The sequence below is a fragment of the Acanthaster planci genome, linkage group LG02 (genome assembly GCF_054643075.1).
Source record: "Acanthaster planci isolate LZ-2023a linkage group LG02, COTS_SCS, whole genome shotgun sequence".
Taxonomy (NCBI): Eukaryota; Metazoa; Echinodermata; class Asteroidea; order Valvatida; family Acanthasteridae; genus Acanthaster; species Acanthaster planci.
The window spans coordinates 17,130,438-17,158,361 of NC_141778.1; the positions used below are offsets into that span (position 1 = coordinate 17,130,438).

Below are 27,924 nucleotides of genomic sequence, written 5' to 3' on the forward strand. Positions count from 1 at the left end.
TCCCAAGTTGACTCTCCTGGGCTCTGGGTTCCAGACCAACTTGCATTGCACACTGGAGCTAAAATTATCCAAAGCTAGCAGACTGATTCCCCCAGAGACTAATGAGACGAGAGGAAATCCACAATGGAGACCAGACTACTTGGTTAGGCGGAGAACATTGCCGCGTGCTTATAATACAGATGAGCATCTGAAAGGAATCAAAGTTATCATTTATTTCATAATCAATTCCATGCCACTGACTTTTTTTTTGGCTGGGGAATCTCATCACTGAATCACTTTCTACAGCAAAACACACAGGTTTGGGAAAACTGTCCTTAAATCAATTCAAATTTAAGCAATCACATTTAGAACTCTGATAGACTTTGAAACATCTATCCACAGGACTCTGAAACCAAACAGAAACATAGCATGCACATGCAAGAAATCACTTAAAATAAACGTATTGCCAAGCATACACAAGACGATCATTTTGGTGGGAGAAGCAATGCAAATGATGCATGCAGGTTGAAAAGATCCCTCCCTAATTTACAAGTGGTAATAACTGTGCTTTATAGGTTCCAAATGAAACTTGTTTTGTAAGTTTTTTGGCAGAAAAGCAGTCTGCAATGTTTACTGATTTGCTATCACACTTGCTTGATTTGCCAATGGATTAAATCTGTTAAGTGCACTGGCCTGATTTGCATGTGATTTGCTGTAGAACAGTCAAAATCTGTTAGTAATATATTTCGTTGGAAATGACCGTTGATAGATGAGGGGCCTTTTTATTAAATCTTGTACATTTCTCCAGATGCAACTGAGCATGCATGCAGTGGTTTGCTTGAAGTTTGGCAGTTGGTATTTCTGACTGGCAAGTGATGCTAAGTCCTTTTATCTTGGCTCACAAGCAAGCCATTAGCCAATCATAATGTTGTCGGTACTGGTCACATGGTGATCTCTCAGCCAATCAGAAAAGCTCAGCTGCAGTGACGTGTATTTAGGTAAGACAGTGTCTTGCAAGTGAAAGTAAACAAGCTTGCCTTGTGTTTTGCATATTGTTACAGCTTTTGCAGCCTACAGCAATATTTTAGTAGTCCAGACGTTTCATGCGTCCATCTTCCACTTCTTGCCAACGATAATCTAAGGGAAGGAGTGAAGGGGGGGTGTGCATTCATGTGGTTTGCCAATGTGCGCACCATCTTGCAGTTTTATAAGAAAATTTAAGAGTTAGAGGGAGCATCCATTGCATTCTGTAAAATTTTCAAAAAAGATTTTAGAAATCTTTGGTACTGAGAATGCCATAAAGCAGCAGGAAGTATATTGATTGACAATTTTACTGTCAACTGTAAGACATGCATCATTCATTTATGATACACAAAAATGTTTCATGAATGGCATATCATATCTGCAAGCTAGTCTTTGAAATGAAAGCCCAAAAAAGGGTATTTTCCAAAACAGACAGAGCAAGACGAAAACAATGAATTTCACTTAATTTCTGCAAAGTTTTAAACAGTCTTTCAAAATGTACACCACCACAAATGCCCACACCTACGTCACAACATACACTGCAAATGAACCAAAAAAACCAAAAACTGCCCACAGGTGATGAACTACTGTTCTATGCATGGAATGGGGGAAAGAACAGCACAACACAGTAGACAATGCCAGGCCAAACTGGACCTCAAAAATTGACCAGCAAACCTGATTTAGGTTTTGCCAAGTGAAAAACAATGACTGTACAACTACTGTCAAGCAAGACCCTTTCCCATCTTTGGACAAGTGGATCAGTAAGGTTTCAAACAAGATCACAGGTTTCCATTCTTTGACCTGATAAATCCACAGTGTCAAGTTGGACCCTCCCTCCCCAGAAGTCAAGTGGCAGGACTAACAGCTGGCATGTACAGTTTTAATTAAGCATCAAAGCTTCGACTCTCACCACCACTTCTCACTCCTTTGCAGTTCCACTACCCCACTTAGACCAGTAAAATTTGTAACAACTCGACTCAGTTACATTTTGAGTGAGCCCTGTCCACAGATATTGAGAGCCACCTTCTCGACAAACTCACAATGCTAGTTTTCATCTGAGCACAACTGTCGGAGAATCCAACACTACTTACATGCTTGGTCCTGTTGGAATTGCGGTTGGGTCGGTGGTGGAGGGCTGAAGGACATTGGACTGCTGTCGGAGGCTGCCGACTTCTTATCCGATTCGCTTCTCGCCATACGTTCCTTCTCCAACTCGTGCGAGAGGGAGTCTGCTGAAATTCAATTCCTTTCTTTTAATGATGAGAAGTTGGAGGGTTCAATTGTCAGACTCAACACTATCAATTTCGAAAGGATGACTGTGGAACTTTGGAATGTTGAATACTGACGCTCACCCAACCAAGCAAACTACAATCCTGGACAAAATAGTTGGAACACCTTGTGGGAAGCACGGTGAAAAGATTCCCCCCTCTCCGCCATTCAATGTTGCGGTCATTTATTAGAACAAGATTCGACCCAGCTTTAATACCCAATGAAAAAAACACTGACAAGGGCAGGCATGGTCCAATGAGATTTGTCCAGGATTGTAGTTCCATTTTAGATGTCTCTGAATATTAGCACACACTATGAGGAAGGCAGACTTCAGTGCTAAACTCCTCCGTGTTGTTGATTACTGCTTGAAAGAACCGACATTGACAGCCTTTGAAAAAGTTTCTCTGATGCAAACAACTAAAAAGGTTTGAAACACCATGACAGGCAGTGAAAAATTGCATTTAATGCCTCTGACTAAATTTATGAGCAAACAAGTGAGTTTTACACCAGGCAACATGGAATGCTTGGAGAGATTTCACATCAACATGCAGAGGTTGTTTGGCAGCAATTTGTGCTTAATAAGAAATGAGGATTCTGTACCCCTTCCCTGGTTTTGCATTTTCGTGTTATATTTCTTTTATGGGTACTCCCACTTGACCACTGCTACACAGTTCACTGAAGTAACCCATTAACAACATCAGCTTCATGAATCCACCAAGAAAACTCTCCCCTACCGTGCCTTATACTGAACCCTGTGATAGTGCACAAGCAGAAGTCCGAGTGATACATACCACACTCACCGTTGAGTGCTCGCAGTGACTCGGTGGAGTCTGCCTGGCGATAGCTGCAGCCTCAGTCTCCCCAGGACACACTGTGTCTCTTGCTGTGGCTTAGCTCCAGCTGCTCCTGCAGGCGTCTTCGAGCTTTCTTCTCTTTCTTCAGTCGTTTCAGGATGATGGCTGAAGACAAAGAGAGGAAAACACACAAAGACATAAAACATGAGAGCTGCAATAAAGGCTGATGTGGTGGTATGTTTCCCAACTTCTCTTCTGTGTTCCAGACTTGAAACTGTGACTCTCAGCTAGAGTCTGTATCGGGTTTTCAATCCATACTTTACTTGATGGATTTCCTAAAAACAGTGGACCTTTTCACTAATAAATTCACAATTATGCACGCACGCGCATATATGGCCTTGGCAGCAAGGGGTGTACAGGGGTGTGATTTTGATAATTTTCTCTCAGGTTTTCTGGCTTTGTTGATTTTTTTCTTCAGAAAATCCCATTAAATCGTTTCTGCTATCAGTTTCTAATCTGAACTTTCCCCCGCTTAATCTCGTGCACACTGTAAAAAATCATGAGTGTCACTGAAGTTTTTTAACAGAGCACTACATATTCCACTCAGATTAGAAACTAACTGCAAAAGCAATTTAATGGAAAAAAATCAACAAAGCCAGAAAATCTATTTAAGAAGTTTGAGAATAAGTACCCCAGGTACATTCTTAAACGAGGCAACAAATTCTTGTTTCATGAAGAGAATGTGTGAATAGAGAGACAACATATTTAACAGTCAGGAAATATTTGACCAACTTACAAGGACTTCAGAGTGTCTCAAAAATGTTCCTCCCCCCTGTAAGGCTGTGTTGAGAAGCCTCAGTTGTGGCTAACAGGAATACATGTACACCCACCTATGAGAATGGCTGAAGCCTCTAGCCAACAACTACCACAGGCCCATGTGTTGTTTCCAGCCATAGCCCAAATATTGAGATGCAGCTACCTTTGTCATGGGACTGCTGAGTGTCCTCATAACACAGCATCAACACACGCACTGAAATACGGCGACCCACATATCTGACTCCAAAACCTGTGCTTGCAAGCACCTATCACAAGGCTGGAAGGGGGCCCTCTAGTGATCCTCGTCGAACTCCCCATAGCCCCCAAACATGAATGGGAAGGAGATAAAAACCAGAACGCCTGGTACCCATGCCTGATACACTCCAGCTGTTATGGGGATGGGAGCCTCCCCTAGACCTTATTCTCAGCGTATCATAGATATTTGGGACGTGGCTTCTGTTTTTTATTTTGATGCACGCAGAAACACCAGTTTGACCATAAATAACCCCCTAGCAAAACAGGAAATTATCTCAATGTAAGTTTATTCTACAACCTGGGATGATTTCATTCAGCCCAGTTTATCGAAGGGAGCCACGTCATTTATAAAATTAGAGATGGGTTTTTATGGGGGCAAACACCACAAGACTTGATGAGTCATTACATCTGAAATGCAAGGCAGTTGATTTCTTATAATTATCTTCAGTAATTCTGGGCTCAAGTTTAATACTCGCAGGCAACCAACACCTGTGAGTGCAACATTACGTCCTACCAGGTAAGATACCAACCCAATCTCTTCTGCTCGCCCATAAGTTGCTTCTCCAAAGACTCTCTCATTTCTCGTTCTCTGAGCAGCTCAAGTCTCAACTCGGCTGATAGATAAATTCAAGAGAAAGCAGTTATTAACATTCACATGACCCAACAATTTTACAATTTCAATATGACTTCAAAATGGCCTCTTGTCTCCTGGACTCTGTCACATCTGACCAACTACCGGTACAAAAAAAACAGTAGAAACTCAACTAGAGCTTTTACGCAGGCTGTCCTTTCACAGTCAAAATACAGTATCTGTCCAAGCCTCAAAGACTACAGAAATAACCTTCTTTCACACGGACACTTCAACAATAACCAAATTCTGGTACATAACTCTAACTCTCTGCAGGTAGATCGCTTTTTTTTTTCAAATGTAACTATAAATCTAACAAACAAATTATCTTAGAAAATGGCAGAAAATTGGCACATTGTCTCCCATGTAAAACTATGAGCAAATCTACTCAAAAATCTACTATTTCAAGTTCTACAAGACAAAGTCCCCCCACAGGACATTTTCTGGCTCTGAAGTGTAAACAGATTAATAATTTCCTTCTTCTAAACAAGCTGGAGGAGGGGAAAGGATGTCCGTAGGTGTACCTAGGAGGGTCCTCAATGTCCACAGGGATGGGGTGTAAATCCTGACCCAGTCATTTCTTTTTGGGGGGTGTTGCTTGACAGTTAATGGTAACAGTCGGTTTTAAATGTGGCAGGAGGAATATATGCCTACTTGAAGAAAGCATCCCAAAAGCTTAGTATAGTTTAAGTGTATATGGAGCACAAAAAGTTGATATCGCTAGGTATCAACCAGTGCGTACCTGGCATTGGTGAGTATTCTTTTAGCGATGTTGCAAATTTCCGGGACTGTTTGGTTTGAACGGGTCAGAGAATTAGCAAGGGAGTTTCCAAGTGCTGTGTGTACTACTGTAAGCAAATGGCACTTCTTGAAGCTGGCATAACTCTCGCTGTGCTGGGCCAAATGTCATGGAGTTGCTTAGGATGCAACTTTGCTGAGCAAAAAGGACATTTGAAATAGTGAAAACAGCCCAAATGGCCATGTGTTGCTTGTTGCCTGTCACAGGGTTCTCTGCTAGGCAGTCTTTCCTGCTTTAATAGCTCTTTCCAGAAAATTGGGGCCCAGAACAATGGCTGCTATGTAATCACCTCTCTCCAAGTTGATGTGCTTCTCCTGTTGGCGGGCATTGTCGGCCGCCACCTTCAGCAGCCCCTGGATGTTGGTGAGCAGTGTCTCAATGGACGAGGGCCCCTGGGGAGGGAACATCTCCTTGCCGGCAGCCGATGCTGTGCTGTGGTCCAGGGACAGGCCCAGGGGAGTTGCTCAGGGAGTGGGGGTTGTGGTGCAGGTAGGGGGGTGTAGGGTGGGGGGTGCGGATGGGGCGTGGAATGGGAGCTGGGGCTGGACTGACCGCTCCCCGCTCGGGTGAATCCTGGCAATGTGACGAGGATCTGGAAACTGGACACGTCCACAGCCAGTAGGGCATCTGTGTGTTAACACAATCACACCCTTAACTTTCATTCTTTATTACCCCGACCTGAGTTGGCCAGTAATCATTCCTGGGAACCCTGCTGAAACAGTGGTATCCCCCCATGACTGAGACTACAAAAAACTGTGCTTTATAGACCCCAATTTGCTCTACCCGGATAAGCAGAAACTGCAAAAAAATTGCAAAAACAATCACCATGGTGAACAGGGTTTCCCCACCCAAATTTTTTTTACAGCTTGGCTTCACCTGGCACATGCACAGTGAAACAGGTGGTAATTTCTGGCAAGCCCCCAATGGCATAACCTAACCCAGGTGACCAAACTGCATGTGTTGCCACCCGCATGTACATGTATGTTGTTTACTGTTTTGACCCAATATTTTGGTCTTAAAACAGTTTGGCATTACAATCAACAGTGTGAAACTGAAAACAATTATTTACGCTGCCAATATGTATCAAACTTTGGTGACAAAAAATTGGCAGGGGCTTGAGAAAAAAGGAACCAGTTTCATTTCACAGAGAGGATGCTTGGACAGCCAATTCTAAACACAATAAGACACAGGTTAAGTTTTGTAGCATTTTTTTTTAAACATCAATTTTTCCCTGGTGCTGCTGTCTTGGCTATGATAAGTTTTCCAGGTCACATCTAATGTGTTTCCTTTCTGCTGAGATTAGATGGTTGGCAATGGTTCAATGACCTAAGGTCCCCCAGCTTCTAACACACAAAGCAGCATGTTTCTACATCATGATTTAATTTGATAAGTTGAGTTATGAAAGGAGTGAGGGGGAAAACGAGTTGAAAAAGGTTGACTTGCAAATGACACAGACTTCAACTGAACAAATAACAACAGGAATATGGGGGTCTGTACTCCAACCAGCTGCCCAGATTCCTGTTATAGTCTGCCCCCCAACCTGCGATGCATTAAGCCCCCTACTTGTGCCAGCCTGCCCGGGAGTTGGCACGACCGATACTCATAAAAGGACTGAAGCTGTTTCAGACCAATAACAACACAAACACTAAAGAGTTGAGACAGTGAGGGCCAATCCCCGGGGAGCCCGAACGCTGCGATAAAAAAGCTAGCTTTGCGTTAAGGGGGGGAAATGACAGGCTAAAATCCCTCATCGGTAACACACTGAGGCCATCGGGTGAAGCACGAGTGACAAGCTAATGCGCGCCAATTTCCTGAATTGGCGACTCCTTTCCTCTCCCCTAATAGCATTTCTGGTTTGCAGCAGTGAAGTATGCAATTCAGCAGTCAAACAAGCACTAAGTGTTTTCGGCCGTGCAGGCGGCCAGCCCTCCACCATAACCACCGGCCACCTCCACCATGCAGGTATTTATATGAGCTGCAATGTGCCACATTGACTTGAGATTCGAGGAATGAGGGCGGGCCTAACTGGGGGTCGGAACCACCGATAAAAAGTTGCAGGACTCATTGATGGGGCACCAGCCCGAGGGGGGCGCCGGGGTACAAAAATACCCCCCGGCCTTGCTCGACAAAGAATGGAATGGTTTCCTGTTTTTGTGTTGGTTGAGCGGAGCTCCTCGGCAAGTTAGTGGCAGCAGATAACATAAAGGTGGGCCAATCTGACAGATGTTTTCCTTAAGATGTTTCTCTGAGCCTTGGGTTTTTAATCTGTCTTCCCGCAAGACGTAGAAATACCCTTGTTCCCATCACATATATATTCCTGGCGTTTCCTCTTCAGATTTGTTTTGTGAATTGCAATGTTTTTGTTTTTCACTTGATGGGCAGACAGACAGAAAATTGCGAAGTCAGTCTCCTTTTTTCTTTTTAGTCGGAAAGGGCTCAAAAACAATTTGAGGAAGAAAACTTGTCCAGAGATTTTAAGAGCATGATTTTTTCCAAAATGCTGGCAAGCAAGTAAAAAAAGCATTTTCAACGAAAATCTTACTAAAAACATTCACATGGGTGCATAATATAAAGCAAGATTGAAGTTTTCCTAATTCAACTTCAAGCGTACTTTTGTCTGTCATCCCCTGATTAACAGACCTTTTTTTCCAAACCGAGGTGCCACTGGGCCTAAAGGTGCATGAAAAGTTTATGCAGCAGACTAAAATAAAGAAATTCTGGTAATTGAAATTTTGCTTGGGGAACCACACCCAAAAACATCCCCTAGGGGAAAGGAAAGGGGCGGGTCCGCAACCAGACTCACAACTTAATCTGCATCACCCCATTTATGCAAATTGCTTGGAAATTTCTTTTCACGTAAGACATGGTTTGGCTGATTCATTCACAAAGTTTTTGGCAGACTCATCTAGTTCACCAAAACCAGAGAAAATCTGGATTTTGTCTGCTCTGTGCTGGTTCAGTGGGTTAGATTGATCAACACCAATTTCAAAAATAAGCGGATCTTGAAAAAAAATACTCGCCTAACAATATCCTGTTTAGATGTTTTTCTCAAAAACCATTTTGAAGTGCTGAACTTATTCACCAACCAGTACTTTGGATAGATATCACAGGTGCTACCCCATGGCCTTCAGTGATAAAAATATCTGGCAGTAAAAATACATTGAAGTACATGTGCCTTGTGATAACAATGCTTTCATTGCTAATTGCAGGGACAAAACTGTTCAAGGTGCGCGAAACACAGGGTTTTTTGGGGGGTTGGCTGGGGGCCAGGAGAAATGTTCTCCACATGCACAGCCAGATAAAGTGGGGGCTGGCGAGGTTGCCATTACAAAGATTATTTTAATAGGGGTTAGTCTCTTACTCATGTGTGACGTCTTGGAATGGTTGTTGGTGTGACCAGTTGGCGAGTTCGTTGGGACGTACATCCCTGGCATGGGCTGCTAGAAAACAAAATAAGACAATGTCAGACTTGAAGCCTTGGATGCTGTGTAATAAAAGGACATGGGATAACACTGGTTCTATAAAGCATTTCATACAACAGAGGACAAATTGGCTTTGTTGATCAAAGTTTTTCGATTCTCTTGCATCTTTTAACGGATTTTCAATAATGGGCTCTACATTCAAACAGAAAATTGTTAAGTTAATAATTAGTACATTGATTGATTGATTGATTAAAAAAGCAACTGAATAACATTTGCAGGCCCTTTCAGAAACAATGCTTTCTCACAGAAGTGATTAGTTTTCACTTATTTCCTGCAAGTTGCAACAACTTCAGAACAATTAGAAGCATCGGAAGATCATCGGTCACCATCGGAAGATCTCTGAATAGTTGTTATACTCACAAACATGTAAAAATGGTACTGCTCAAATTTTGCTGTTTCAAATATGTGAACTCAAAATATTCACAAGTTCATGTACTTGTCAGAGGCACCTTATAAAGCTACTACACTGAGTTAAAGAAATCTATGACAGTTGAGGATACAGACAAAAAATGATGTCAATAGATGTCCTGTCAACGCAAATGTACTGTATTATGTTACAGTAGAAAAGAAACAATGTACAGGGAATAAAAAACTAATTACCACAAAAAGGGAGGGGACAAAGCCATATATGAAGCTTTGCTGGACAGATTTGGTGTGTATTTTCAGATCTTGGGTTTTGTGATGAATTTGGAATCAGTCACCTGTTTTGGGGATAAAATTGTTAAACAAACTAATGCCAGAAGTCTGGTGTATGGTGCAGACAGCGAGAGTACCCATGTAGCGCCTCAGGGTGCCCATACCTAAGCTTTGCTCCATAGCGGCCATAGCTTGCTGGTGCTTCCTATCCACCTCCTTTTCCTCACCGTTAAAGTCACTGTCGACGGGCGGAGACGCCAGCTCGCGGGAGCCCGGCCCCCCACCGCCACCACCCGAGGAGTGGTCAGTCCGAGGTGAGATGCTCTCGTTGTCCGTCCCCGGGTGGTCCCCACTCCCGCCTGACGACGACTTGCTGTTGGGACTTCCCAGACTGTTCTGGAGGGAGGCGGCACCCCCGATGAAGCTGCCATTGGTGTAGATCGATGGGGAGGAGATGTGGTGACCAGGGTATGAGCCGCTGGAAACAAGGGCTGGGTGGGTAGTCAGCAGGTAGGGTGACGCCCCTGCCATCAGGCTGTCATACCCATTGAATGGTAGAGGTGCCTTCAGACCAGCTAATCCTGCATTGAAAAAACATACACAATACATGGAAATGATTTTAACTGGATACTGGATTACATGTAATTCCATAAGAACAGCTTTCATAATTTGGAGTACTCTTAAGACAATTAAGGACTCTTAAGGTCCAATTGGAGGACTTTAGGTTAAACTATCTCTTTTCTCTCCCCTAATCTTGGAGGTGGTATGACACAAAGTCAAAGAGGCTACAGGGCAGGGAATATCGCAAAAAAACTGTGTGCTTACTGAAAAAAGCCGAGCTCCAGCTTCAAGTTACACATGGCAATTTATCCAGTCCCCTTTTTCTGACAAGCAAATCTTGTTGGTGTTAAGCAACGCTGTGCAAAGCTGGCCTATCCCAAAGATTTTCCTCCACAAAAAAATGGAAATCATTTCAAGCAAAGAATGGCGGGCGTTTTGAAAATAACTTTGCAGCATTTGGGGGTTTTAAAATTGTGATATCACAATTAACTCGACAATTAACTTAAATAAATTGTGCCAAGTCATAACTACAACAAAAAAGAAAATATCTAGCAGAATCGTTGATGATTACTGCAATATAAAGACAGTTCACTTAATAAACCCCTAATTCAGTCATAAACAGACACCTTTTGTATGCAAGCCAAGTAAAGATATCGTATATGTACATGGACTGGGGGCACAAACTTTTTTCACTTGGCCTACAATGAAGGTCTAGCTCTTTGCCTTGCAATCATCAATGCGAGCTGATCCTCTCCAGCGACAAAAATTTGCCCTCCGGTCATACTACAATCACTCTGTAACAAGCATTTCTTGGACACTTCACAATTTCATAATTATCTCAGCGAACGACTTTATCGATTCCCCGCTGTGCACTAAGGGCACTTGAGGTTGTCATGTTTGCCGGCTGAAAAGCCCTTTACTGCATTCGCGCTGACTTTCTGGAACGACACCCCATCCGTCTCTGACAACGAAGAATCAATAATCAATCATAACAGAAAAAAAAAACTTGTATGAATAACTGTGAAGTGTCTGTGGGATTATAGCATCAATTGTATGTGACGGATAGTGACTACGAGAAGGCAAGACTGCAATTTCTATTCAATGTTAAAAGGTACTGGGACAACCTTCTTCGTACAAAGATATTTCGAGTGATGATTGTGTTTGCGATGTCTTTCTGAAGGAGACACCTAGCTATAATGAGTGTGTCTCTGCCCATAAAGGTTGTTGATCAAAAGAGTTGTCCTTGAATTGATTGCAGCTTTTGATGACGACTGCCCTTGTTAACATCATTTGTGATGTCAGACTGCATAAATTACTACAAAGGCTAAGCGGTTATTCACGCAACGGTTGAATGGAAACACCGGTTGTTTACTTTCAAGTGGTTGGTTTTGGAGTAAATGCAGGCAATATTCCACTTGGAAACTGCATCTGTCAGGCAGTGCTTTCTATGAGGTGACTTCTTTCAAAAGAAAGAAATGCTAAACACTTGCGTTCTGCATCACAATACTATGCTTAACTTGGTACATCTTCTGTTTTCCTTTGCTCTTAAACTAAAGTTGAAAACAGCTCGCAAGCTGAGGGGTCAATAAACAGACGTGAATCTGTGTGTTTCCTTTACTTGTTCTGTAAACACATTTCAAACCTTCTCAGTAAGGGTTTAAGTATAGCTACTGCATGTGCACCAACTTTCTAGTACATGTGCCGTCACAAACGGTGGTTGAACAATTTAAACAGGGCTGGATGAAAGAGAGAAATGCCAATAAACAAAAAATTGAACAGCTGACCAGAGGCACCGTTTGTGAAGCACAGTTTGTGTAGAATCCAGCCATATATACATGTACATGTACCCAAGGGGGGGGGTCTTGTCAGGGAGGGGGAGTAATAGGGGATATCCTCTCCCATCTTCCATAAAGTGATGGATTTATTATAAAGTGGCTCACGATCATCGCTTTAAAGGTTAAACAAGGACAACTTGATATCAACACAACTGTGAATAATCACAACTACAAACCACAACAGGTAAACAAACAACTTTAGTATCAGCATACTGACATCACTGGTTGGCTTGATTTTTAGCTCCCGAGTCATTTTAAATGAGCATAGTTCATGATTGAATTCACAATGTGAATACAAACAAGCCAATATATGTAACGCATACATGAACGATCTTTCTCTCAAGAGCATAAAGATCAACAAATCTATATTTTCACCAAAGGTGTCTCCTATCAAATGACTAGTGTCCTGCCGAGACGTGGCTACAGAGCCCAATTAAAACTCCAAAAAAATAACTTTCCCATTGGAAAAAAAAGAGTGTGGAATATGAATTGATATTTCAACTGGTAATACAGGCATAGTTGGCATAGCAGTATCCAGCCATGATACTTGATTGCCTTTTTTTGTCCCCTGTGGGCTGTTGTGAAATACCTGTTATCTTGACTTCTCGGTTTGTCATTCTTGTGATGTATTGGAAGTTATCAAGAAGCTAATTATCCGCTGTCCCTTTTACAGGTCAGACCCCCCACGGGGACAGACTTCTAAACACATCACACGACCATCTGCTGTTTCAACTCATTCACACATTTCAGCCACTTCATTTCTTCATCATTCAGTACAGCTCTTTTTTTTTTAATTTCCTGCAGATCATTTCACAGAATTTTCATCAAAGTGTAAGGTCAGTGGATGGAGGAGCTGTCATGACTGTTTTCAAGTGATCCATTGCATTCATGTTTTTTTTTTCTATTGACTATTTACTTGTCCATGTACAATGTACATATACATGTGGACCATCAGCTGGACAGCTGAATTGTAGTCATATTAGGAAATTGGTAATAGGGGTTCCAAACTAGGGAGTGGACGGCAAGATTAGCAAAATCATGGTGTAATTGCACAAATATCAATATATATGGGAATCTTGGTACTTTATCAATTATCATCCTAGTCCTACCAATTTGCAACTTGTCATTTGAAACCCAGCCTGTTATAAAAGCATTTTGCTATGGTCAAACTGGAAATGTACCACAACGAAATATGGGGAGATTGTGTGCAATTGTGGTATGCTTTCCACATCAAATTAGGCTCGACACAATGTAAGCCTAACAAATCAAAGTACAAGATGGAAAACAAGGCACATGTACAAGCTGAAGTGGAAACAGTTACAGGTACACGGGTGTGTACAAAATGCAGTCATCCAATTTTATCCGGCTTCTTTAATTTCTTGCATGCACATGATAGAGATTCTTGCAGTTTTTCTATTCATGAAATACAATCAGGCAGCCAGCTTGAAGAGACAATGGCCAGCAATTTAAATGTACAGTTACATGTACAATTTACCTGCCATTGTGCCGGTAAACCCTCTATACATTCAAATCACAAATTGTAGATCTAATTAATTATAATATATAATTAGAACCTCTCTGATGCATGTAACAAAAACTTGCCAAAACTCAGCCAAACAAGATTGATGAACTCTCAGGTACATGTACATATGCAATTTTATGTTTTTCTCTCAAAATATTGAAATTCGAAATGTAATCCATAATCTGTACAAATTAAAACAACATATGGATACTTAGGACTTAAATTATTCAATTTACGACCAATGGTGGGCAGATGAAAAATGCATAAAGTGGATTGCTATAAAACATACTCTATAAATCATTCATTTACATGTGCATACATGTATATGCAAATAAGATAAAGCAACAGAGTCACCAACTTTATTGCTTGGAGATTCAACATTAAGTGACATAAATTCTGATAGATGTACGTGTCTTGCATTGTACTTTTCAACAACTTGAACTACAGCGCATATGATTATGTGCTGACAGCCCAGATTATTTAACTTTTTGGGAGGGACTGACCATTTACATACATGTACGAGCAGATTCAGGGGGGGGCTCTCTTGAGCACAATTTTAAAACTACAGGGTCATTTTCAGACAGACTGATGCAAGAAATTGAAAGTGGCACAGAAGACCAAGGTAACTTTTCCAATTGTCACCTTGACTAAATACAGCAAGAGACTCCTGACAAATGTGAAACTAAGAATTCAGAAAAAGAAGAGGAAACTCAAAATCTCAGATGACTTTTGTGAACATTTTTCAGCTCGTAACAACACACACAAGCAGTTAAAATGTGACTTTTAAGGAAATCAGCTCATTTAAAGGAAAAGTTGCATGGCTGTTCTGAGGATTTGTTTGACAGCTGTTATAAACCACTAGTCAGAGGTTTCAATGGATCGCTTTATGGGAAAAAATGAGCAACCTTCAAGAGGGTTGTCCAAGATGGCTGTCACAACATCCAAAATAAAACAGCCACAACAATGGGCACAGTCTGGGCAGTGTTCTGAGCTAAGGACACACATCTGGAATTGGTAAATACATCCCATCCTCCTGTTGAAATACGCTGACCTTCCTTCCTCTTGGTCAGTGCTGCCAAAGCCTTCACAAACACTGTCAAACTGTGATTAATGTCCAACTTCCCTTACATTTTCTTCATATACATATATCGAAAGACACTGTCCAGTCTCCCCTGTGAGATTTGAGATTTTCAACAGTAAACAACTTTGTGGATGGGCCAGCCAGGGACAACTGACGTGTCCAACTGTGTCCAGAAAAAAATTGTCTCTATTGTTTAAATATGAGGGCAAAGAAATAGGGTATTTTGAAAGCTGCATGGATTTTTCTTTGTAAGGACAGGAATGCTGTTACATATCCAGAATTCTGGTGGTCTTTTTTTTAAATTTCACATGCATCATGTTGTTAATTATTTTCCTGTTCTTTTTCTCCACCCCTACAATGTCATAAGAAATGTAACCCTTGGTGTTCTCCTGCCTGCAACTTTTGGTAAAACTTAAAAGTATTTTTGTCCTTTTGAATACATCACCTAAGTGAATAAAGAATACAGCCTACTTCTTAATCTTAGGGATATGAGGAGTGAGGATGTATTCTGAAATAGGAAACATTTGCATAACCCAATGTTATCAAAGTTTCTCCTGTATAAAGGTACGGTATACACTTTTTGAACTTCCATTGAGTGTAACCATGGAGATGTCATACTGGCAGGGCTGGTGCCAATGGTGGGGGATGGGGATAGTTAACAGGTGCATGAAGCTCCTTTTTAAAGCTCCATGGTATGACAAAAGAATTCATGGAAGACTGACAACTGCACAAGGCTATGCAAATTCCATTTCTACATGCCATATTGAGCAAACTGATACAACACAAGGTCACAGATAATTACAGTTTATTTTATTGCCTCCTCCTGGACAATTACTTCAAGTTGAGAGCAGAATGTCATTAACGTTATTGGCAATTCAGACAGCATAAATCATTGCACTTTTTCTTTCGTTCCCCGAGATGGTTTGGGCTGTAAAAATCATTAATGCCAGTGCTTTTAATTTTTCTGCCCTTCAAGGAAAAAGAGCCAAGAATAGTGGCTTTTGTCTCTGTGTTTACAGCAGTGGTGGTAATGTTACCTGTACCAATGCAGCTATTGTTACTCAAGTTTATCCATATTATGCCACATCACCGAAGCAATGACATGTTTTATCATATCCTACCATGAGTACTTGTTCCCAAGTTGTTGACTACCAGCACAGTTCAAGTTGCTGCAGTGGGCTGACTGTAGCCTCAAAATTGCTCTAGAAAGTCTTGGAACTTCCAGCATGTTGTTTTGTTTTTCAGTTCTATATTTCGGAGGCATGTGTTTTTTAGAACATGACCAATCAGACAGTAAGAAAAGCAGCACAGTGAAGTGCGCAGCAATTGATATTATTTCTGAATCACTGGGGTATTGCATGTCATAGCTATTCCAAATAGTAATGAATCCTCAAATTTTAATATGGTTTTGCAGACACACTAGGGAATTAGAGTAAATATACATGTATGTATTCATGTAAAGTAAGGCTTTGGACTGCTGTCTTTTCTAAATACTATTTATAGCAAGAGGTGTTTTGACATCTTGCATTCTATAAGCAAGCTGCAAGAAATCAAATTACAAAATATTGTATTTGCATAAATTTCTAGATAAGTAGATTGAACAAGACTGATGTGTCAAGTATCAAGAGTCTAACTATGAATGGTTCTCATTGTTAACAGTAGACTTAACATATTGGACTTCATGCTCAGCTGAAATGCTGCATGGTTATTGAACATAATGCGGACAACAATGCATCAACAATCCAGAGGCTGTATTTATATCTTGCTGATCAGGAAAGTGGAACAATTTGTTCAGCTTCGGGTGATTAGTGGTGTGTAACTGTCACTGCACATCAACTTGGCTGCAGTGCACGAGTTTGTCACGCCAAAGGATGCTTCAGTTGAAGATGGAAGGTGTTTAAAATGAGACAAGGGCAGCATTGTGGTATTGGTGGTGCCTCAAGAAGGAAAGCGTAAGGAAGCAGTACGCTTGCCAATAACATGAGATTATTTAGTGTGGAAAAGTGAATCTGGACATAATGACCAAAGTAGACAGCGCAAGACTAATCAAAAGCACTCGAGGGAAAAAAGGTATTGTGAAAAATGGGGCAACTGCAAAATTAAGGCACTTGGAAGAAAATATCAGTGGGATAAACCCCTTCTTCCCCTCAATTAATGCAGCACAACCATTCTCCTAAATAGAGCATTAAAGCATGCTACATTATGGGGGTGTCTAAAGACTATTGCCTTCTCATCTTCCTCATTTGAGACATTTTTTATGAGAATTGTCAGAAATAAACATGTACACCCTGCACTTTCAATTTCATACCGACAAAGGATTTCTAAGTGAAAAACAATTTTATTTATCAATCTGGTTTTTACTCTGAAGTCATTTTCTAAGGGATAACAAAATACATGTAACTGATTCCTGCAAATTCAAGTCCTTTTTTTAATTTCCTTTTCTCTTTCTTGATGAGGTAACTCGAATAACCTAGCAACAATGAAGTAGTGTTGGTGAAACCCTACTGCAAGGTGGGATACATGTACCTCTGAACAAGCCATTTTTTAAAATGAAAAACTGTGTCACAGTATTGTCAGTTGATACAGGCACACCAAATGCCCATTGCCTTGGCCTTCACACTATTTGACAGCGTGAATCCACGGTGCGCGTAATCCTTTCCATTGTCTTTAAGCGCGCTGCACGCCCTCCACACGCCTGGCCGGTTCTGCCAATGCTGTCGTCTGTATCCATCAATTCCAGTGACTGCTGAGCCCAAACTCCCACATTTCCCTCATCGTGCCATCGCTTCGTGGACATCTTCCCCCAGTGCCAAAGCTCCAGTCCAAGTCCCTTCAGTTAGGATTAATCTCCCTTTGTCATTGCAGGTAGGTATTAACTGTCAATAAGTACCTGTACCATCCAATAGTGACAACTCCTAGCAGATTGGCATATTTGGCACTGTAGCTTCATATATATATAACCCATGTATATAACCCCCTCCATTGATTTTAATCAGGCGTCTTTCGAGTAAACATGGTTGGCATATCAAAATATGGCGCACTGGGAAACATAAAACATAATCTCATTAAATATTCAAAACAGGTTCGGGAATGGGCGTTCCTTGGGTAACAGTGCGAGACGTGTAAACCACCACAATCTCCATTTATTCCTCATTTCTTTGTATGAGAAACAGTTTATGCATCATACTCAATTACAAACAGCGTGTCGGTTGAAATATTAATTGACCTTGGGAAATACATGCAGCAGTCATCACATGAAATGTTTCCATGCTCTATGGCTCAGTAATATTCTAATTCTAATATTAGAAGTAATGGCAGTATCAATTAGTGACTACAGAATGCTGCAACTGCAGTCCAATTTGTTCAGGAACAGAAGGAACAGAAGGTCCTTTGCAATGTATAAAGGATACATTCTTTGGAACTGACAGTGTCATACTTTTTACATGACTTTTTTCATTGGGACTTCTTTTTAAGAAACAGCCATATTTCCAGATTTTGACATTTCATTCCATGTGGTCAACGGTGATGTTTACTCCTGTAAACACAAACACAATCCTTGGTATCATTGGCTGGATGGAAACTGCCCACTCAAGACAACCTCATTTTCTTCTCACGCGAGACCCCGGTCCCCAAAGCAATTATTTTTTGCAGGGGGAAAATTGGAGTGTTGAGACGTTTCTGCTTGTCTAATTCCATTATGCCCGACAAGTAAATCATCCACTTTGATAATGAACATCAGGAGTGTATGAACAGGAAACGTTTCCCACAAGAGTTGCAAGCTCCCATGAAGTGTTTACATTGAACAGGGGCAGGTTTGAAGAGGGCAGGTCAGGCAACAGTTGGGCAGTCTTATAATTTCATGAGGTGGTCTTGCCAGAATGCTTCTCGAGCCATATCTGGAAAAGGCTAGGCTGGGGAGTGTAAGACATCTGCATAACTATGACTTTTAAGTTGGAAGGGGTGTCTTCCATGTGGCCAGAGGCTGCACAAATAGGATACTATCCAATTTGAACAGCGCTGACATAAAAATATGGTGTCGAGAGCCTCCCCCCCTTTTTAGAGTTAATGGAGATTAACCATTGATTGACCAGTGAAAAAACCTACTTATGTACATGTACGTGTACACTGTATTTTCACCAGGAATGTAGAGGGCCCTTTTTCACTTTTTCCCCCATCAAATCAAACAAACATTACTGCACCATCAACACCAGTGCCAGTAGGGGAACCAAGGGGGAGGGGTGTGTAGATACCAGTGGGAGGGAAAAACAGTTAGTGTCAGGGCTTTCATTTTACCATTTTCAATCTTGGGCTTCTTGAGTGGGTCTCCATGTCCGAGGCCGTGTAGCATGTGAACCGTCTGTGACAGGGACATGGGCAGGCTGCGCTTAGGAGGTCTGCCCGGCCGACTACTGTGCAAGAGGGGAGAGAAAGAAGAGACGAGAACAAAGTATAAGATTTCATGTGAACATATCCTTCTCTGAGCACCTTAATACTGGATTTACAAGGCCATAACTTTAATCAGGGAAATAAATTGATACCCCTTTTAATAATTATCATTCCATTAGCCTTTTTCTTTGGCCAGGGAGCCTTCCTAAATCCTGTAAAATCCACCACTGTGCAGGAAACTTGTGCTTAAACTGACATGAGGAAGGTACAACGCAGACCTGGAGACCAACCTCTCAGTATGACCAAAATATGTACACATTATTGGGGGGGGACAAATCTGAAATTTCCCACCCTATATAGTGTCATGCAAGTATTCAACATCAAAGTTTACTGCTTGAAACGTTCCTGTTTGAGTCTGTACATGTAGACATCAACCCCCCCCCCAAAAAAAAATTCATGACTCAAAACTTGGCCAGAACACCATGCATCTTTCACAAAAACCCCTCGATCTGAAATTGGTTCATGTACACAAGTACACACTACATTATAAAACGGAAAAAGTGTCACAGGAAAAGGATAAAGCCAATGAGCAAGATTGGAGGAGAAAAAAAAGGGAAGTTCATAAAACAGTTTTGAAAGTGATGGCTAAACTGACTTCTGCAGCACGCAAGAAAAAATGAATATCACATACACATACATGTATATTTGTACCTAGAACCCAAAATGGCTGCCAAATTGAGAGGAATGCATACATGTATTTGTATAACCAGCATGAAGATGTACTTGAAAGCCTGCTATGCACATAGGCAAAACACATTTGTCAGGTCATAGAGATGAGCATATCAGCACTAATGATTAACACAATAACATAATATTCTGACAGCCAGTCTGCAGACTGTATTGCACTGTATCGGCCTGCCTTGCCCTTTGATGTTTAAATACGTTTGCACAAACATTGAGGCGGGTATCCAAATAATGCAAACAGCACTTTGCCAATTGCTATTTCAAATTGATTTGGCTGTTGTCATGGCTGAACACTACAACCCCAAAATCCTGTTTGTTGGGGGGGCACAGAAAGCCTGAAGCTGTCGTAAACAGGTGTCCATTTCCACGCCAAGAGCAAACACACCATGTGCAAATATGTTACAATGTTAAGAGAAACTCCAGCTATTGAATTAAATGCATGTTTGTGGGTGGTGTACACTTGTAAGGAAATACAGTTTTAAACAAACCTTGACCAGGATATCTCGTGCATTCAATAATTGATATTGATTATTGCTGATAAATATATACTTCCATTTTGTTTTATCTTGATATGTCTTCTGAAACCCGGTGCTATTACATAATTCTTTACAAAAATGTACTGCTTTTAAACAGATACTTCCATTTTGTTTTATCTTGATATGTCTGCCAAATCCCAGTGCTGTTACATAATTCATTACAAACATGTATCAGGCAGGTTAATACCATACCCAACAAAGCTAAAGCATTCTATCTGCAAAATTAATTTGTTGGAATTTTTCTACTCAAATTTCATTACTCAATGTGATTTACTAAAATTCTTTTACGACTTTTCAAATCTCCCTACTATTGTCTTAAAGTTATTTTGTCATCCGCAGAGAGTTGTTACTTTACAGGTGCATGTTTCTGTCATTATCACTATCACTGTTTTTGTAATTACATGTAGTTGTTCAAATCTGTCACAGACTCATAGCTGCTAATGCCATCTTCCCCATCGTTATCATTAGCACCATTACCTTTGTCTGCAGGAGTTGTTGAAAATTGCATTTCCTCGCTCAAGTTTTCTTCAAACACTGCATTTCTTACATCACTAGGTATTTCATCCAAAAAAACTGTTCCAAGTGTGCTTTTTGCCAACAACTCAGTTTGTGTCTGAACCACTTCAACCTCAATTCAAACAATGTTCTCCAATTTTATAGTTATCTATGAGCTGACGCTTATCAAAAGTCAAAGCACACCATCCAAAAAAAGCAATTACAACAAAAGATTGCTCAAAAATACAAAGTCATTGTGGCAATCCTTCAACAGCTCTTGCTTTCATCATGATTTTTTTTCCTTTTTCATTTTCCACTTCCAACCTAATTCCTTTTCATAAAGGATTTGCACACAGAAATTACTAATCCCTCAAAAAACAGTCAGAAAATGGTAAACATCTTTGAATATGGAGTGTCCACATATTGCTCTAAAGCAACCTGCACGGAAACCACCAAACATTCCATCTTTAAACTGTTCCCCTCTTTGTTTTCATTTTGGTCTAACACCAAGGTGACTCAGCAGTCAGCTCAGACTGATGTTGTGTTTAGCCCGAGTTACCTTTCTTTGCGCCGGGCGCTGAAACAATAATGAGCGTAATGCCTAATACCCAGGCAGTCATGGATATCGTAATGCTTGCAATCAATCTGCACAGGTCCTGCCCTGATCACACTCTCAGAAGGTCGCGATATCACCAGGAGAGATTACTTCCGATTTTTTCCGCACGATTTCAACTTTAAGATAAGTCTCATGAAATTTCCATTTAAAGATGCTTTTGGAAAAAAAACAAAGGTTTTAACATCAGTGCATTAAACTGACAACAAAGAAAATGTAAAACCAATGCTTTCAACTGAGAATATGATGTAACTATACCAGAATCTATTGTTACCTTCTACCGTACCATAGAAGGTTCATAATGACAATGTTAAAGAGTGTTAGCATTGAACTGCTCACCCAGGAAACGAGTTGAGGCAGCACTAAACATGCATGCAATCTTATATGGATTGAACTGCAGACAATGGTGCCTTTCTAATATAGATGAAAATGAAAAATTTCGGTCAAACCAATTAATATTGTACAACCTTTTGTACATTCAGTCCAGACCTAAATTGCTACATCAAGTGAAGGTTTCTCATTTTCTTTTCCTATTTCGATAGCGGCACAAGCACAATCGTCCCAAGTTCATGCACTTTGAAGATTGTCTAACAAAATGCCGAATTTAGTTATCATTCTTCCCCAAAGGCCTGAATCCAGTCTGCCTGGACCAGAAAAGTGACTGATTGGACCAGAAAAGTGACTGATAGCTGTGTCTCAATGCCCCTTTATTGCGATTCTCTGATTGATGATGTCTTGGTCTTCCGAAATCCGATCTGCTTTCAAATCTCTGGAAACTCCAGGGATAATTTGATATTGCAAGGCCTAAGTAGGAACAATATCAACCGGATTATAAAGCCAAGAAAAATCAATTATAGCTTTAATTTTCATAAAAGAGTGCAGGGCAAGTTGCCTATGACTTGTACGTCTGCCTCAAAAAAAAATTGACACAAGTCCCGATGAGACAGGCTGTTGAAGCAACTGTACTTTTACTCCTTGCCTGGGCAAATCCCACTGGACCCAGTGCCAAGTCCTTCTGATGATTGAAAGCCATGCCACCAAGCTCCATTAAAAATGCATCCATTCTTCATGCTCGTGTGCATTTCCGAGTTCATTATTAATTCAGGCAAACCGAATATGTTTTTTGCTTGGCTCCTAAGACTTTTTTTTTTGGTCAAGGCAGGCCCAGCCTTTAGATTCATCAAGTTTGAACATGCTAAGTGATGTACAGGACCTCACCTCCTAAGAATAGATATCCGTAATGTGAATGACAATTGGCAATCAAAGGCCACTATTGGTCAGATGTCCCCCATCAACATTTTCATTCCCATAGGAACTACACAACCTCCAATTTAGGGAACTCTTATTTCTGTACACTTCAAGTTATAATCAACAATTATTTCTAAATGATATTCACAGTGTCACATTTGAGTTGAACTTTTTCGACCAATGGGGTAATTTTCTGCAGCCCTTGCTGCATGTACTGTTCAACGTTAGGCTGAAGTAAGAACGGAAAGTTCTCCCTGTTGGACTGAACATCCGTAGTTTAAGGACACTTGGAACAAATCACCCAACTATTGAAACATAATGATCCAAAAATCAGCATGGCATCAAAACACCAAAAAAGGTTTCAAAAATCGTGAACAGAATAAAGGCTGAGATGTGATAAAGCTCAGGCACAAGAGACAGAAACACCTAAGAGTATCAGCAACACACCACATACATGTATGAGATTACTGGAAACATGCAGTGGACTTTCTACTCAACTTGTTTTCATATGCATTACTATGTGTAACAGTAACACGAACAAAATCTCAATACTTCTTTTCATTAAAACTGACAAAATAGTGTCAGTTTTTCCATTATCAGAAAATCCTCTGAATACAAATTTCTCATCACACGAGGCAATACTTGTCAAAAGAGCATTAGAGAAAAAACAAACATTTGCCCTTCACAATTGCCCCCCTTCAAAGTTTTGAAGAAATATTGGCTATTTCTAAAATTCTATTCTTCAAAGCTGTTCAACAAGATAAACAAGTAAAAAGTGGAACTTGCTGGAAGAAACTTCAGAAAATTGTGCTATATATTGAACACAGAGCAATAAGACCATTACTGTCCTGCCTTGGATGACAGCAAGCTCTAGCTCACAAATATGGAAATTGCCCTTATTGGCATAAAACCAAAATGTTGAAGTTTCTCCCTTTTACTGTCACAAAGGAGATGGAAAGCCCTAGATATAGCCAGAAAGCTTTCCTACACATATTCAAAGCCTATTTCATGTCTCCTTCAAGAATGGGTACTGTACCTCCACTATATTAGCCTTGATTAAAACTGGCAAGAAGTTTAGCAGCGCCTGCCCAACACCATTTTTTAACAAAAAGTTATGAGCTATATTCTTTTATGAAAGCAACAAGCTGCCATGTACCAAAACTTTTTTGCAGCCTACAGCCCTGAGCTAAGTAAAAGGCTCCCGCAAGTTTTAGAAGCATAAACTTTCAGCAACTCATAAACCTCTACAAAAAAAATATATTTTCCTTTTTTTTGTTTCTTTTTTAAAACAAGCTTGTTAGGATAGTCAGCGTGAAGTACTGACTCTGGTTCATGGACTGTGTTTATATGCTCAAAGCATCCAACAACCTGCCGAACAAGAATTGTTCTAGAGATGGAGGGGCCGGCACATCACCACCCAACTCTAAACATGAAAAAACAACTCAATTATCCCTTTTTTCTTCAACCGGAAATTTCTTGAGATATGGTACGCCCGGAAAGCAACAACTTCGGTAAAACCATATTTATCTGCTAACAGCATTTAGTATCTACCAGGTTGATTCGTGCATGTGTAGCTTGCTCATCCAATCACAACCTAAGGCCAAGTCCAACCACTGGCCGACCACTAGTCAATTTTGCCCGATACCTGCTATATATTTTCCGCATACATGTAGGTTGCCAGGAAAAACTGACAGCTATGTAGTTGATTCACAGTCACTGACGGAGGATGGACGGAGATGTAAACAAGTGCGCACAGACTAAAAACAGACTGCCTGCCTCTATTCTGGAAAAAGGCTAGGCTGGCAAAATGGATTTATTTTCAAATTTCATTTTCTTCTTTGTTGCTCCTTCTCTGGAGGACAGGATCCCTCCAGCTCCTTTGTCATATAAACGCTCCCTGAACGGGCGCAGTCAACTAGCGCTAAGCTACCGTAGTATTAATGAAACATGAAGACAGAGTCAGCTTCAGGGCCCAACCATCCCACTGTCTGCTCACTAACCACCGGTGTCAGCCCAGCAAAGGTGAACAAACACAGGGGATCTTTTTTACCAAAGGCAGGAAAACACTATCAACTTTCTCGGAACCTAAACAAACAGGGAGAGCCATATATGAGAGTAGGCTTGACACAGGGACTGGTGCTGGCAGAGTGTCAGGCGTGCATGTTGTGTCATGTTGGAAACACACTCTGACCAATTTTGACAAATGGTTTCCTGTACATTTATTGATCTATTTCTATGATTTATATCTAGCAAGGTGGGGTGACACTGAGCAAGCACTTCTTGCACAGAGGAGGTCACAGAATTCAATTGATAAAGCTCTCTCGTTGCATAGGGTTTAGATGCTAGAAAATGCAAAAACACAATTAATAACCAATGATCTGAACGATCCGTTTCCACAAGATTAATCACATGTCACATAGCGAATGGTGATTTTCTTCACCAAGGATGTAAACAGATTGAATGTCCAAAACAGTGATACATGAAGCTGGCTTTAAAAAGGGTCACGTCAGCACCATGTCACGGTAACAAATTTTCCCCTTTGTAGGAACTTTAGAGAAGAATGGTAGGCTTGAATTCCGGATTCAAGTCTACTGTACACAGGTTGGCAGGGGCAAATTTCACATGTTTCAATCAAAACAGTACGATCATCTTCAGAAAAAGTGCTCGTCAAACAGTCAAAACGTCAAATGTCAAGAGCTGCATGTACAATGTATATCTGTATGGCAAAGTGGTTATCATTTACAGCAGTGTGTTGAATATGCGGCGCCACCGCCAAAATTCAAGTTGACAATGCACAGGCACTTGCACTTCTTGGAACCCCACGGCTGAGCAGAGATCCTGGGTGGATTATGGAGCTTATCAATATGATCATAATGCATGGGGAGACGGCGTAACTACAGACGGCATCATTAGTTGAATAAATTAATCATCGCAATTTGTACGGTGCCTTTACCCGTCGGATCAAAGTACTTTACATACCCCTGATGGCCTGGGTGGGCCATTCACTGTGTACGTCCGAAGAGACAACATTTTTCATGAGGGCTAAATTGATACACGTAACACTGACGCACTGCGGCTACACCATCTCAAAATATGCAGCCAAAATCAAAACAGTTCGCAAGGAGTTGAAGTATAAACGGGTCGATAATAACAAAGTCACCAACTGCCAACAACCTGTGTGGACAATCTATCTGTTTATTTGTACAGGTTGCAAATATTTAACAGTGAATCAATTCTACAAATGGATGTCAGCCCAACCCAAGCCGTCCAATAACATCAAAAGAAAAAAGAACACATGGGACTATGGACACATGTCATTTCCCATGCACGCCAGCTCGGACTGATCAAAAGTTGTAAAAATATACAAATGACTTTAACCCCTGCCCAAACAAAACAAATGCACTTGAAACAGCCACCTGTCCTTATGATAACCAAAACATGTTTCGGGCCAGGACCACAGCGTCATAGCTGATGATAGCTAGGGATAATGGATCATACACCTCCTCCAAAAACTTCAACCCTGAACTTGCGACATATCAACAAGCCAATCTAGATGCCATCTTGTATCATACAGTCCACTTGAGCTCATCTATATCAAGTAATGTCTACTTCATTTTGAATGATCCATTTCCCCCCCCCCAAATTTAATTCTCGAGATCTGGTTGATTGATCTCATTGTTCAGTTCATTTGTTCGTTTGGGTTACGGAAAACGTATCATTATCAGTGTGTTTAGTTGATCAAGCATGTGTCATATTATGGTACATCACCACTGAAATAATTTCCATTTTCTTTCTGTCAAAAATGATGTTCAGTCCATCAGCTTCACTTTGATTGTATCAAAAGTCAATCTCCACTGCTTTGCTTTTCTTCTTTTCAAAAGAGAACAATGACCTCGGCCTGTTTTTTCACAATCCACACTCTGTTTACTTGTATATAAGCAATTCTGTCAGCAATTGCTTTACTAAATGTATACGTTCCAAAAAAGGACACAAAAAGAGTTCAATGGGCTAACAACATGCCCTGTACGGCTCTGATGTGGAAGAAAAAAACTGTTATATTTCTGGTTTGTACCAGGTTTCCAAACTACAAGCTTGCACTTGGAACAGTTTAATGTGCTCAGGAAAAATCTAAACTAAAGTACTGCATGACCCAGCTTCTGAAACACCCATTTTACAATTTTGCATTGGATTTTTGTTCACAGCATTTTCACAGTAAGCATACACAGTTGACTCTCATTATAAAGAACACTTTTATAACAAAATACTGATAAAAACTGATTTCAAAGATCCCAAGTTTTTAAATTCATATGTTTTTCTTTGTTTTTTCATTCCTCTTTATATAAAAAAGTCCTAGTTATAACAAAGTAATTTGTCTGGTTCCTGTAACTTTGTTATAATGAGAGTCAACTGTGTTGACTTCGTGACCTATACTATAGAGAGAGATTGGTTCTCTTACAAGTTAATGTTGCTGAAAAAGTTGCACTCTACATTTGGTGTGTTCTGGATAGTAAAGGAAAGACATGTATACAAGAAATACATGATTAAAATGCAGACAAAGCTCTTTTTGTTTTGCAAAATATGCAGTGACAGAGTATTTCTTTCCTAGTTTCTGACTACTGTTATGACAGGACATTCTGCCTGCTGCAGGATGATATTCAAGCAGTTTCCCATGGAATCAGGGACAGATGCTTCACCAGGTTTGAGATGAGAAACAATAAATTTTCCAGGCCATCCCAAGGACAAATTGGCCAAGACAGCTGATGGCCAAACAAAAAAGGTTGATTGTATGGGGGTTTGCCAAAACACTGGGTACATGTACATGACCCCAACACCAAGAAAAGACAAACTTACAGTCCAAATGATATGGCATTTCTGACAACTGTCATCCATCATTCTTGTTCCACATCTTGCCCTCTCCAGACCGCATCCATTTAAACTTGTGGCTCAGCCATTACCACAACAAACGCCTTCTTTGTGTTTGGCGGCCGCCCCCAGGCCCTGGGCCTAACAGCAGCTCAGCGTGCAGCCCAAAAATCTCCAGCAACAGCAGTTCAGGATCGTTAGTTTCATTTCTGGCTTTAGCCAATTATTTTCAGCCCAACTAACATCGAGGTCACCCAGAAGTGACCAGTGCAACATACAGATGTCCAGATTTAGTTTCAAGATAATCACATCATGCAAGTAATAGCCACCCGAATCTTACACAAAAGACCCCACACCCT

At 40.7% G+C, this 27,924-nt stretch overlaps 1 protein-coding gene and 1 pseudogene across 2 annotated transcripts in view; both read right to left on the bottom strand.

Moving 5' to 3' along the window:
* Nucleotides 1-42: 42 nt before the first annotated feature.
* LOC147799953 (uncharacterized) lies at nucleotides 43-7,521 on the bottom strand (annotated as a pseudogene). The gene is made up of 8 exons (XR_015428286.1): nucleotides 7,497-7,521; nucleotides 6,116-6,190; nucleotides 5,853-6,026; nucleotides 4,667-4,750; nucleotides 3,063-3,230; nucleotides 2,094-2,231; nucleotides 1,017-1,116; nucleotides 43-187 (listed from the first exon to the last, which is right to left on the bottom strand). The product of XR_015428286.1 is annotated as an uncharacterized LOC147799953 (transcript).
* A 1,399-nt stretch (nucleotides 7,522-8,920) lies between these two features.
* The window catches only part of LOC147799954 (uncharacterized), a 52,679-nt gene continuing 33,675 nt past the window's right edge, over nucleotides 8,921-27,924 (bottom strand). Inside the window, exons 2-4 of the mRNA XM_087148728.1 lie at nucleotides 18,974-19,089; nucleotides 9,846-10,262; nucleotides 8,921-9,003 (exon numbers count right to left, since the gene is read on the bottom strand). Of these exons, the coding sequence (XP_087004854.1) occupies nucleotides 8,921-9,003; nucleotides 9,846-10,262; nucleotides 18,974-19,089 (616 nt within the window). The remainder of the gene's footprint in view (nucleotides 9,004-9,845; nucleotides 10,263-18,973; nucleotides 19,090-27,924) is intronic.